The 12,301-nt window shown below is 59.2% G+C and overlaps 1 protein-coding gene across 1 annotated transcript; it reads right to left on the bottom strand.

Annotated features, from left to right (window-relative positions):
- Positions 1–278: 278 nt before the first annotated feature.
- Positions 279–11,472, bottom strand: LOC309529463 (uridine-cytidine kinase-like 1). The gene is made up of 15 exons (XM_082217666.1): positions 11,386–11,472; positions 11,072–11,265; positions 10,334–10,440; positions 10,070–10,240; positions 8,461–8,532; positions 8,044–8,233; positions 6,841–6,902; positions 6,443–6,459; positions 4,240–4,338; positions 2,338–2,431; positions 2,018–2,080; positions 1,658–1,780; positions 1,454–1,561; positions 947–1,103; positions 279–585 (listed from the first exon to the last, which is right to left on the bottom strand). Exons 1-15 carry the CDS (start codon positions 11,442–11,444, stop codon positions 509–511), a joined length of 1,593 nt encoding a protein of 530 aa, XP_082073792.1. The 5' UTR covers positions 11,445–11,472; the 3' UTR covers positions 279–508.
- Positions 11,473–12,301: the final 829 nt, after the last annotated feature.

The following is a 12,301-nucleotide window of genomic DNA, read 5'->3' as shown; positions in this document are numbered from 1 at the left end:
GAGGTCCAGGAAGGCAGGCAGGCAGGCTGGCCTTAGGCGAAGGACGGGGGTGGGAGAGGAGAAGACCCCCCCCCCCAGGCCTCTGGAGTGCAGGTCCACCTGCCTGCGGAGGCATGAGAAAGGGAGGGGGCGGCTGGCGCCATGGCCCGCTGGCTCCGAGGGCAAGAGGCGGCCAAGGACGTTTCCTGCACAGCCCGGCTGGCCCTGAGCCCCGGCAGCACAGGGGGAGTCACGGCGGGGACAGGACATAGCAGGGGGGTCCCTTTGAGCTGGGAGTGCAGCGGACCTCACTGCAGCCCCTCTAGCCCCGGGTGGGCCGGCAGCCAGAGCACTGGCGAGGAAGAAAGGACCCCAATAAATATGGAGACGGAGGGCAGTGGCGGCGGCGGCAGCCCTCTCCCCTCCCCGGGAGAAAGGCATGCAGTCACAGCAGCGGCCACAGGGTCTGGCGGCGCAGGGGGTCCAGCTCCCTCCAGGCCCCCCAGCCCTGTCGAAAAGCGAGGCCAGCTCAGCAGTCCATGCAGTCTCCCTCGTACCAGGAGGGCTGGGCGCTGTCGGTGCCAAAGTATCTGTCGCCAAAGTTCCCTGAGGAAAGGCAAGTCGCAGGGGTCACAGAGGAGCAGAGGCTGCTGGATCAGGCCCGGGGGGGGCATCGAGTCCAGCCTCTTGTTCTCACCAAACGCCCCCCAAGAACCCAGGAATCTAGGTGTGGAGGTTCCATGAGAACGTAAGAAAAGCCTGCTGGGATCAGACCAGTCCCACATCCTGTTCTTACAGCAGCCGACCAGACACCCGCTATGGGAGCAAACCAGCCAGCAGGATCCAAGCACGAGAGTTCTCTCCCCTCCCAGCCCCCACCTTGAGCTGGTTCTGCCCCTCCACGGGAAGTGGGGGCCGCTCAGGAGCAGGTGATGCCCCTGCCCCCCCAAGCAGAGCTCTTGCTCACCAATGCCTGGAATGATGTGGAACTCCTCGCTGACCCTCTTGTCCACGGCGGTGGTGATGATGCGCACCCGGGGGAAGGCGTAAGCGACCGAGTGGACCCCCATCTCGGCCATCAGCAGGGAGAGCAGGAAGATCTGGTCCTCCTGGACGTCGTGGTCCTGAGGCAGAGAGACACCGAGTTGAAAGGGACCCCCAGGGGTCCTCTAGACCTGCTGCCTCCAGGGCAAACATCACCTGGAGGGCGGTGCCAGCAGCCAAGCGGGCACCAAACGGCGCCTGGCACCCACTGCTTTCCACAGGCAGGGGGCTGGACTAGATGCCTCAAGGGGGCCCCTGCCAACTCTGATTCTAGGCTGGCATTCATAACGCTCTCCCCGTCGCCTGCCTGCCCTCCCACAACAACACGGGCAAACACCAAGGCCTGCTTGTTCCTGGGCCCTCCTGAGTAGCCCCACGCAGGGGTCCCGACCCCACAAGCTCCCCCCTGCGCTAGGGTCTCCCCACACACCAGCAGCACTCGGATGGCCATCATGGCTGCTGCCCCCGTGGAGACCGTGCTGTCCATCAGGATGACGTAGTCCTCGCTGATCTCCTTGGGGAGCCGGAGGTAGTGCAGCTGCAAGAGGCGGGGGGGGGGAAGGGGGCGCAGGTCAGTCTTAGCCGTGGGGAGAGGCAGCCCCTGCCCTCCCGCCAGCCCCCTCCCCTTCGCTACCTCTGGCTCCCCCGTGTTGTGGTTGGTCTGGATGAGGATCTTGCCCAGGCGAATGTCCTTGCAGACGGCTGTCAGCGCCTGCTCCATCGTCTCTCCCGCCCGCAGGATGGAGACGCCTGTGATCTGGGAGAGGAGGAAGCAGAGGAACTCGTCTCTGGCGGCCCTCAGCGCCCGGGACAGGATTGCCCCTGCCCTGCGTCCAATGGGGAGAAGCCCACAGCTCGGCAGCGCAAGGGCTCGGGCCAAAGACCCAGCAGCAGCAGCAGCTCCTGCGGAAAGGCCCTGCGCATTGGCTGCCGGCCAGAGTCATCTCCCACCCAGCGGCGCCCGAGACCCTTCCGTGCGCGGAGCGTGACTCACCCGCTGCCGATGGAACCGCTTCCCCTCGTAGACCGTCCCCTGCGGCGTCTCGACCGTCACCGGCTGCAAAAGGCCACGGAAGACAAGGGTGGGCGGGAGGCAGGAGAGCCCAGCAGGCACTGCAGGAGACCAGGGCTCTTGGGCTTTGCCCGCCAGGGGAGCTGCCCGCCAGCCATCGGGCCCACCCACCCGGGAGTGGCTGTGCCGCCTCCAGGGGCTCCTGTGGCATGCTGCATGCCAGACCTGGAAGTGGACGGGTCCCCCAAGGGCCATGTAGTCCACCCCTGCCATGCCACAATGGGAGCAGGAGGCGCACGCACCTTGAGGGGCAGGAAGGAGAGGGCATGCTCAATCAGCAGGCGCATGAGGCGCTTGGAGTAGAAGATGAACTCGTCCCGGGTGGTCTCCTTGTTCCTGAGGGGGAAGCAGAGGCAGGGGCAGCGGGGGGAGAAGGCAGGACTGGCACAGCGTCAGAATCAGAGAACTGTAAGGGACCCCCAAAGATCATCTAGTCCAGCCCCCCACAATGCTAAGAGTGGCAGCTGAAGCTTCCATCTTGCGGGAGGATCTGCAGCCAAATTGCAAGTTGCATGACGGCTAGATAGTCCAAGACAGGGGTCTCTATGGGGGCATCTCCTCTAAACCTTTCTGGCAGGAAGGGGAAACACAGAAACCATCTCCACTACGTGCCCTTTTTCCGACCTGTGATGAGGAAGGACGTTTCTTTGCCCTCCTCCAGAAAGCAACCTCCAGTTGGATCTGGATATTTGCGGCGTCTAAGGATTACTGCCTGCCTGATTTTCGTCACTGTAACTGTTGAATCCTGGCAAGACTATGATGTGAGTAAACCTTACTTTTTTCTTACTTAGTCTGAGTGACTCTTTTTTTGTTAAGAGGGAGAAGATAACCCAAATCCGCCTAAAGCATCCTTGGATATCATAGTTGTTCTACAAAGTTATGCAAGCGTGTCCTAATAGTTTTCAGAGGCGGATAGATAGCGATTTTCAATTCTACTGAAATAGGTATTTGTGTTCTCACAAGTGAAAGGATCATTACTAGATAAAAGATCCTCTCCTACTCATCCACCCCAAAGGGTGGATGACCGAACCCAAAGGGTGCTCATCAATGGTTCCTCTTCATCCTGGAGAAGAGTGACTAGTGGGGTGCCACAGGGTTCTGTCTTGGGCCCGGTCTTATTCAACATCTTTATCAACGACTTGGATGATGGACTCAAGGGCATCCTGATCAAATTTGCAGATGACACCAAACTGGGAGGGGTGGCTAACACCCCAGAGGACAGGATCACACTTCAAAACGACCTTGACAGATTAGAGAACTGGGCCAAAACAAACAAGATGAATTTTAACAGGGAGAAATGTAAAGTATTGCACTTGGGCCAAAAAAATGAGAGGCACAAATACAAGATGGGTGACACCTGGCTTGAGAGCAGTACGTGTGAAAAGGATCTAGGAGTCTTGGTTGACCACAAACTTGACATGAGCCAACAGTGTGAAGCGGCAGCTAAAAAAGCCAATGCAATTCTGGGCTGCATCAATAGGAGTATAGCATCTAGATCAAGGGAAGTAATAGTGCCACTGTATTCTGCTCTGGTCAGACCACACCTGGAGTACTGTGTCCAGTTCTGGGCACCACAATTCAAGAAGGACACTGACAAACTGGAACGTGTCCAGAGGAGGGCAACCAAAATGGTCAAAGGCCTGGAAACGATGCCTTATGAGGAACGGTTAAGGGAGCTGGGCATGTTTAGCCTGGAGAAGAGGAGGTGAAGGGGTGATATGATAGCCATGTTCAAGTATATAAAAGGATGTCACATAGAGGAGGGAGAAAGGTTGTTTTCTGCTGCTCCAGAGAAGCGGACACGGAGCAATGGATCCAAACTACAAGAAAGAAGATTCCACCTAAACATTAGGAAGAACTTCCTGACAGTAAGAGCTGTTTGACAGTGGAATTTGCTGCCAAGGAGTGTGGTGGAGTCTCCTTCTTTGGAGGTCTTTAAACAGAGGCTTGACAACCATATGTCAGGAGTGCTCTGATGGTGTTTCCTGCTTGGCAGGGGGTTGGACTCGATGGCCCTTGGGGTCTCTTCCAACTCTATGATTCTATGATATCCAACCTCTGCTTCAAAAACTCCATCGAAGGAGGAAGCGCAGATTCCCCTGCCCCCTAACCCAGCCCTCTCAGACCTTGCCCCCCCCCAGTACCTGATGATGGTGTGCATCCCGCGGACCTGGGGTGTGCTGTCCAGGACACTGAGGGTCTTTGGCAAGGGCTGTCCCTGGTGGGCCGACGCCAAGGCTGCTCTGTGCAGGAGGAGGAGGAGGAGGAAGTTGAGAGCTCACCTGCAAGGGGTCGGCTGGCCGGCTACAGGACAGGGGCTGCTGCTCCCCATGCAGTTTTGCCTCGCCTGGCTCACATCCTCAATGCCGTGACTAGGGGGGGAAGTGGGGCCACCTCAATGCGCCTCAAAGAAACCCCCCTTACTGGTCCCATTCTAGAGAGTTCTTGGATAATTCCCCTGCCACTGGAAGTCCAAATTCCCAGCCCCTCCACCCCGTGCCAGCGCTAGAATTTCTCTAGGCGCATTTTGCACCTGGCTGTCGGCCACTTGCGAACAAGTGAAGATGCCCGGGCACCAGGATGCCGCCTGACATCACCACTGCCGGGAGGTGCCTGCCTGGGGAATCTTGGGTATGGACTGCTATATTTTATCTGCACAATGAGAATGAATTTCAGGAACCAAAGACATATTGAAAAAGACAACTTTTAAGCCGCCTGGTCCCCTAATGGCAACTAGACATTCAGTTTTGGCAACTGCAATATACCGTATTTTTTGCACCATAACACTCACTTTTTTCCTCCTAGAAAGTAAGGGGAAATGTGTGTGCGTGTTATGGAGCGAATGCCTGCGGGTGGCAGGGGGGATCTGCTGCAGTCATGAGCAGATGATCCATGGTTCCCCTTCCTTTCCTCCTCTGTGGTTACAAAGCATGGATCCACATGGATCCTCAGGATTTTTGCATTGGGCTACTCCAAACTCACTGCCAGATCACATGTCTGTGGCCACAGCATGAACCACAAAAATCATATATCCACTATTTCATTTAGAATATTTTTTTTCTTGTTTTCCTCCTCTAAAAACTATGTGCGTGTTATGGTCGGGTGCGTGTTATAGAGAGAAAAATACGGTAGTTTACGGAGCCTTTTAGCGCCTAGCTTATGTATCTTGAGTTTCCAGCACTGCCCCCCCCCCACTCCCAAGCAGGCCAAGGGGGCTGCCCTAGTCTCCCAGCAGGGAGGGGGCTCCTTGCCACTCTGCACTACTCTGCCAGAGGGTGAAGGCTCCCGCTTGCCCCCCATCCCTGGGGTCCCCACCCAGAAGAGTCAGGCGCACTTTGTCCCTCTTCCTCTCCACCAGCTCCGCTCTGCCCTGCCCCTCCTCTCCCCACACCCCGCCCCACTCAAAACCGAGCACAAGACACAGGGGAGGGGCGGGAGGCGCAGCGGGGAAGAGCCAAAGGAGACCAAGTGTCCTCACATATGCCAGCGCAGCTTCCTCTGGTGAAGACGCCCAGGCCCAGCAGGGAGGGAAGGAAGAGAGACAGACAGACAGACAGACAGACAGGGTGTTAGGGAGGAGGGCAACGAGGGCAGCAGCTTCCTGCCAGGTGCAGGGGGGTGGCAGGAGGGGGAGAGGAGGAGGAGTGCCCCACAGGACCCAGGCGGGCGAGGGGGCAGCTGACATCTCCCCCTGCCCCCCACTGAAGGAAGGCCCAGAGCAGCTCCTCCCCCTCTCTCCCCCCTCCAGCAGCCAGGAAGGACAAGGCAAGGCAGGGGAGAATGCTGCTCTGGTGGTTGCCGGTCGCTTTGGGTTGCCTTGGGCGAGATAAAGCGACTAACAAATTTAGCCAACAAACAGGTAATCATACGTAGAATCTAGTCCAGTCCCCTGCAATGCAGGGTCCACACAGATGCTGCCACCAGCAAGCAGGGTTCAAAAAGCAGGGAGGGGGGTTGGCGAAGCCCCAAAGAGGGCTGGAGCTCCCCCAGGAATGCAAGGGGGAAGCAGAAGGGCTGCTGGGCCCCTCCTGCCCCTATCAGCAGCCCCACCAAAGACAAGCAGGCGGAGGGGACCGGCCAGAGGTGGCAGCCCAACCCAGCACGCTCCCCGAGGGAACCAGCCAGAAAGGCCTGGCAGCACAACGCAGCCCCAGGAAGTGGTCTGGCCCCCTCCCCATACAACCTGCACCCCCTCCTTGCCTTCTCCCCCCCCCCAGCTGCAGGACCCAGCCCTCCCCCCTGCTTCCTCGCTGGCTGGCTTGCTGAGTGGCTGGGAAAGCACCAGGAAGGGGGGCTGGGGGGGGAGGCGAGGGTCCAAGCTCTGCTCCTTCAGGGCCGCCGTCATACCTGACCGTGATTTCGCGCTGAGCGGTGGCAGGAGTGGCCCACAGCGGGAGGCAGCAGAGTCATTACAGGGGGGGCGGGGGGAGGTGGAGAGAAACACAGAACAGCCGTCACTGCACACCCCCAACTCTGCCCCCCCCCAGGCTTCCCACCTCCCAGGCCCAGTCACTGGGGCAGCCCAGCGCGGGACTGAGCCTCGTACAGGGGGCACCTGCCCAGGGTTTCGGGACCAGGCCGAGACCAGAGGGTCACCCAGTGAGGAGAGCAGGGCAGACCGAGGTGCCAAGAAGCGGGTGATGAGAAGAAGGAAGAGTGACCGCACGGGGCTGTGGACCACCCTGCAGCAGTGGAGACAGGTCCCCCCCCCATGCTGCCCCAAGCCCCCCCCCCGACCTCCTCACCTTCTCCAGCTGGCTGTGCACATGCTGGACAATCAGACCCAGGGCCACAAAGTTCTCCCCACCTGGAGAAAGAGCAAAGGGGGAGGAGAGGAGCCCGTCAGAAAGACTTTGGCTCAGGCACTTCCTCCTCTGGGAAGCTGACATCCAAGGCAGATAAAAGAAAAGGACTCCTTCCCACAGGGCACAGTAGACTATGGAACTCCCTTCCACAGGAGGCAGCGATGGCTACCAACCTCGACAGCTTTCAAAGAGGAGAGGCCCTGGGCACCAGCTTAGACCATGCTTCCAAGTGGTGTGAAGCAATGGAGAAATAGCTAAAGGGGAGAGCGGTCGGCTCCTTTGCCCACGTGGCATCTTGGCCCGGCCCCTTCTCCTTCCCGGGATACCAGGACATCTTGAGTTCCTGCTTCCACAATCCCAAGGTGCTTTGCAGACAGGCTCCTAAATATTCTGAAATGCCTACAGTGACCTTCTGGCCCCTGCTGGCCGCACCAGAGGGTCCTGCCCAGTACATGAACTGGTTCTGTTTGGCTCAGATATTAGATCAATCCTTCGTGAAGCTCCCAGAGATTTTTCAGGTCTCCTATGATTGGGGGGGGGGGATGGTTTTGTAAAGTATTGTGGTACCCAACTGGCAGATACTTTATACAATGCAGTTGAGGGCTCTCTCCTTTACAGCAGTTATCTCCACCCTGCAGGTACAGAGAGTGGGCCAGGGGCTCATTCTGTTCTCCCAGGGGCCAAACATAGGCCTTTGAGATGCCCACACACAGGAGGTGAGAGTGACCCCCCCCCCCGGATCTCCAGCCAAGGCGTATTCAAGGGCAGGGGGCCTCTGTTCCACAGCCAACTCATCTAGGTGCCACGGAGAGCCTGCCCTGCCCCCCATGCCTTTGCCTGATCCTCATCTAGAGCTACCGCAGTTGGAGACCTCAAGACGCCTTGCAGAAACCTAGCAGAGGTTGAATTCTGAATTCCACCTTCAAGGTTTGAGCGGTAGCAGCTGCAAACGGGGATTGGTGACTCCTGTGCAAAGAACCAAGAGCAGGAAGGAGTGCAGCAGCCAGCCTGAACACAGAGGGATCCTGCCCACCCAGACCTCCCCCCTTTCCAGAGGAATCTCCCAGCATCCCCCAACACTCTCCCGGGACACAGGGAACAAAGCCGCCTCCTGCGCAGACCCTGTGGGCCTCCCCTCCTCACCTCGCGGCACCACAATGTCTGCCGCCTGCATGGTGGGCTCAATGTACTGCTCAAAGGCCGGCTTCACAAACTTGCTGTACTGCTTGATGACGCCGGCCACTTCTCGCCCGCGCTCCATGATGTCCCTCTTCAGGCGCCGCACCAGCCGAATGTCCGAGTCGGTGTCCACAAACACCTTCATGTCCAGGAGCTGCAGGAGTCGCGAGGAAGAGGGCAGGAGGCTCAGGCCTCTGTGGGGAGGCCTCCCCTCTGACCAGCCCAAATGTGGGTCCTGGGGAGGCAGCCTCCTGAATGGGGCTCCCACAAACGAGACACGTTTGGGATACAAACACCCGAAGAGACCCCCACCCAGCTCCTCTCCCGCAGCCACAGGGCCTGTAAGGGAGCCCCTGCCTGGAACAGCCCCTCTTTCCATACCTGGAGGAGCTCCTTATTGGCAAAGGCCAGGATCCCTTCAAACACAATCACATTGGCCCCATAGATGGTTTTCTGCAGAGGAAGGAGGAAGGATGCATCAGACTAACCGGGAAGCACCCAGCACCCATACGAACCTCGCAAGAGCCTCTGGATCAGACCAAATGGGGACCCATTGACTGCAGCATCTGGTTCTCGCTGTGGCTCAACAGCTGCCTGAGGGAAGCCCACAAGCAGCACACGCCCCTCCTGTGGTTTCCATTGAGAAGCCGGCCGCCTCCATCCTGGCTAGTGGCCATGGACAGCCCTCCCCTCCGTGAATTTGTCCCACCCAGGAGATGGTCAGCTGGCCTCTTCCAGGCTGGAAGGCAACCTCTCATTCCCAAGAGAGCCCAGTCTCAGTCCCACCAGCCTGCCTCCTGGGCCTAGCCGTCCCACATACATCTGGGTCCCAAAGGAGCAAAGAGGCCCCCCAGGGAAAGCCGCACATGGGAGTGCACACATTCCTTCACCCCTACAGACACACACACAAAAAGAGTTGGCGCACCATCCTTGGGGAGATATTCATTGAAAGGGGTGGGCAGCCTCTGCTACTGGTTTCAAAACAAAAGTGGCTCTGCTTGGCATGTCTTCCCTCCGTGTGCCTGACAGATCCGTCCTCTGCTCTCAAACCCCCACCGCTCACCCACCCCCAGAAGACGTCCCTACAACACCAACAGACAAGGCCTGTTTTGTGTTCTCTTCAGGGATCTCAGGGTGCTGAGCATTTACCCTCCCGCTGAGACTCAATAATACGCTGTCCATCCAACCAAAAAAGCAACTTCCTGCAGACCAGAATCTCCTCTTCTACCAGTTTAACACACACACCTCCAGCTCCAGCCAGGATCTACAGACACCCACACTCCTTTGGGACCACAATGAACTATAATTCAAGACAGCCACTTTGATTTTATCATCGTATTTTGACTTTAGTCATATGCCACCTTGGAAGGATTTGTATCCTCAAAGGCAGGAAATAAATAAATTACCACAGATCAGTGAAAGGAGAGAGGGGCAATGCCAGGATGACGATCACACATAGAGGAGCCTTCCCAGAGGCCGCAGCCCAGAAGAAGAGCTCCCTTTCTCACCCCAAGTGGGCTTCAGAAGCAACACAAAGTCTAGGAATTCAGCGTTTTGTAGCAGGGCTGCAGCAGTGGCCTGTTTTTAACAAATGCATTTCAGCGTCTCTTTCACAGGCTGAGAGAGGCAACAGCAGACAGACATGGACGGGGGACACGGCTGTAAGGGACCAGAGCAGCATGAAGGCAGCAGCACACCTTGGCGGCGCCTCAGGGACACCACCCACCTGCAGAGCTGTCTTTTGGTTCAAAACAGCCCTGACTGCAGAAACGCTGCTTCTGCTCCCGGCTTCCCCTCGCAAACTGACTTCAGACTCAGGTAAACGCAAGCAGACTGCGCCACTCCTTGCAGCTGTGGAATACAGCGCAGGTCCCTTTGTGGCTCCCGCCCAGCCTCACGGAGGACGGCTCCTTTGGGCGTTGAGGGAATGACACAGCAAAGACTGAGGGAGGGGGTCTCAGTTCCCTCTTCCCAGTCTCGCCCCACATACCCACTCCTTGCTCCGGCTGTGCGTGGTGAAGTCGTAGACGGGCACTTTGACGCTTTTGCCCTCCTTGAGCTTCCGTAAGACGCTGATCAGCAGGTCAAAGTCAAAGGCATCGGGGTGGTCAAAGTTGTACTCGTTGCAGGCAGCCAGCTGCTGCTGGTCCTTGTTCAGCACCTGGGAGAGCGCAGGGGGAGGGAGGGGTGGATCAGAGAGGCAGAGGGGCAGAGGGGACCCCCCCATCAGATCTGGGCAGGAGACCCCACCCACCTTGTAGAAGCTGTCCATGGAGAGCAGCACCACCCAAGGCACATCCAGGGCTTCGATGATCTTGTTGGCCACCGTGGTCTTGCCCGAGGCACTTCCACCACACAAGCCTGAGAGAGAGGGAGGACCGTCAGGCAACCCATCCCCCAGATACCGGGACCCTTCAGCCGAGGGGCCCACCTGCAGAGGGCAAGCCAAGAGGCTCCGGTGGCCTTGCAGGGGGGGGATGTGATCCAAGGCCAGCTCTTCCCCGGCACAAGAGCCACATCTCAGCCCAAGGCAAGAGGGAGAGAGCTGCACCCACAGAATCACAGAACGGCAGTGCTAGAAGGACCCCCCAGGGTCATCTCGCCCAACTCTCTGCAATGCAGGAGGCACCTTTCCCACCCAAGGAAAGGGCGCTCTGAAGTCGTCTGTGCCACTGCCAGGAAGCAATCGGGTGACTCAGCAGGCAAGAGGGAACAAAGGGAGGGGGGAGACCCCCCCAAAAGATCTCCCCCCTTCCCCGAACCCTGCAGGCAAATGGAGGAAGCGCTGGGTGGGGCCCCCCATCCCTCCAGCCTCTCCCCCTCCTTGTCCTCAGCCGCCCCCAGCCCCCCTCCCCCTGCGGAAGGCGCCCCCGCAACAGACGGCGCCCCCAAGCCCAGCAGGTGCTGCAGTTGCGCGGGCGGCCCGCTTGGGCTTGGCAGCAGCCCCCTCCCGCCGTCTCCCTCCCGCGCCCCCCCCCCCGCCCCCGCTCACCGATGACGAAGGCCTCCTTGAAGGGGGTGCCGGTCTCGTTGTACCAGGGCGGGCGGCCGGCCGTGTAGATGGTGCGCTTGCTGGTCCGCAGCAGCGGCGGCTCCGTCTTGGACTGGCTCGTGGTCCGCTTCCGCGGCGAGAGCGACGGCGTCAGCGGCGGGCGGCACCCCAGGCTGTCCAGGGCGGGGGCTCCGCTGCGCCGGGAAGGAGGAGAAGGCCGCCTCTGAGCACGGGCAGAGCGCCCTCGGGGGAAGGGGAGGCCCGCCGCCCTCCGCCCTCCCGCCCCGCCCGCCCCTCGCCCCCGCCCGCCTCACCTGCTGCCTCGCCGCCCTCCCGCCCGAGCCGCCGCCGCCGCCGCCGCCTCAGCCGCCATCTTGCCCGCCTCGCGCCGCTCTTCCAGCGCCGGCAGCTGCAAAGCCTGCCGGGAGGCGCGCAGGGCGACGTAGCGGACGTCATCGGCGGCGCCCGCTCCGCGAAACTACCATTCCCGCCAGGCACCGCGCGCGCGGAGAGACCAGAGGCGAGAAAGGGTAGAGCCGCCCTCGCGTGGACCGCACGGGGCAATTCCGGGCTCCCTTCGGGGGATCCGATTCCCGGGGGGGGGAGTGTGGCCTAATGGTGAGAGTGCCGGACTCGGTCTGGGGGAAATCAGGGTTCGACTCCCCCCCTCGGCCATTATTGTTATTCTCTGACTGATTTAATTTGTATGCCGCCCTTCCCTCGAAGATCCCAGGGCGGCTGACAACAGAAAAGCTCCTGGGCCCGTCCTCGTCTTGTCTCTCAGCCTGACCTCCCTTTGCAGGGGGACGAGGCTCTGGGACAAGAGGGTTCGAATCCCCGCTCCCTGAGAGAGAGAGACCTGGCCTTGGAAACTGGGCAGGACGGAATAGAAAATTAATAATAATAATAATAATAATAATAATAATAATAATAATAATAATAATAATAATAATAATTCACAGGGCCGTTGTAGGGATTAATGGAGGAGAGGGGGAACCGTGTGCACCACCTCCAGCTCCAGGGACATAAAAGGAATGAATGGATAAATGAATGAAGCTGCCGGGAGAGGAGCCCCTCCCTGCGACTCCCAACCCAGGGGAGGAAAATCGGTCTCCTGCTTACCACCTCCCCCCACCCCGCAAAAAGTGCTCGGCGCTGGGCGAGGCTCCTTCTGCCTTGCAGTTGACTTCTTTGTTCCTTTGTAGGGCGACGCTGCTTCCCGCCACGGAA

Source organism: Podarcis vaucheri (assembly GCF_965113315.1).
Source record: "Podarcis vaucheri genome assembly, chromosome: 3".
NCBI classification, from domain to species: domain Eukaryota; kingdom Metazoa; phylum Chordata; class Lepidosauria; order Squamata; family Lacertidae; genus Podarcis; species Podarcis vaucheri.
Note: the sequence above shows the minus strand (reverse complement) of the source record. Positions and strands in the feature narration are given on the sequence as shown.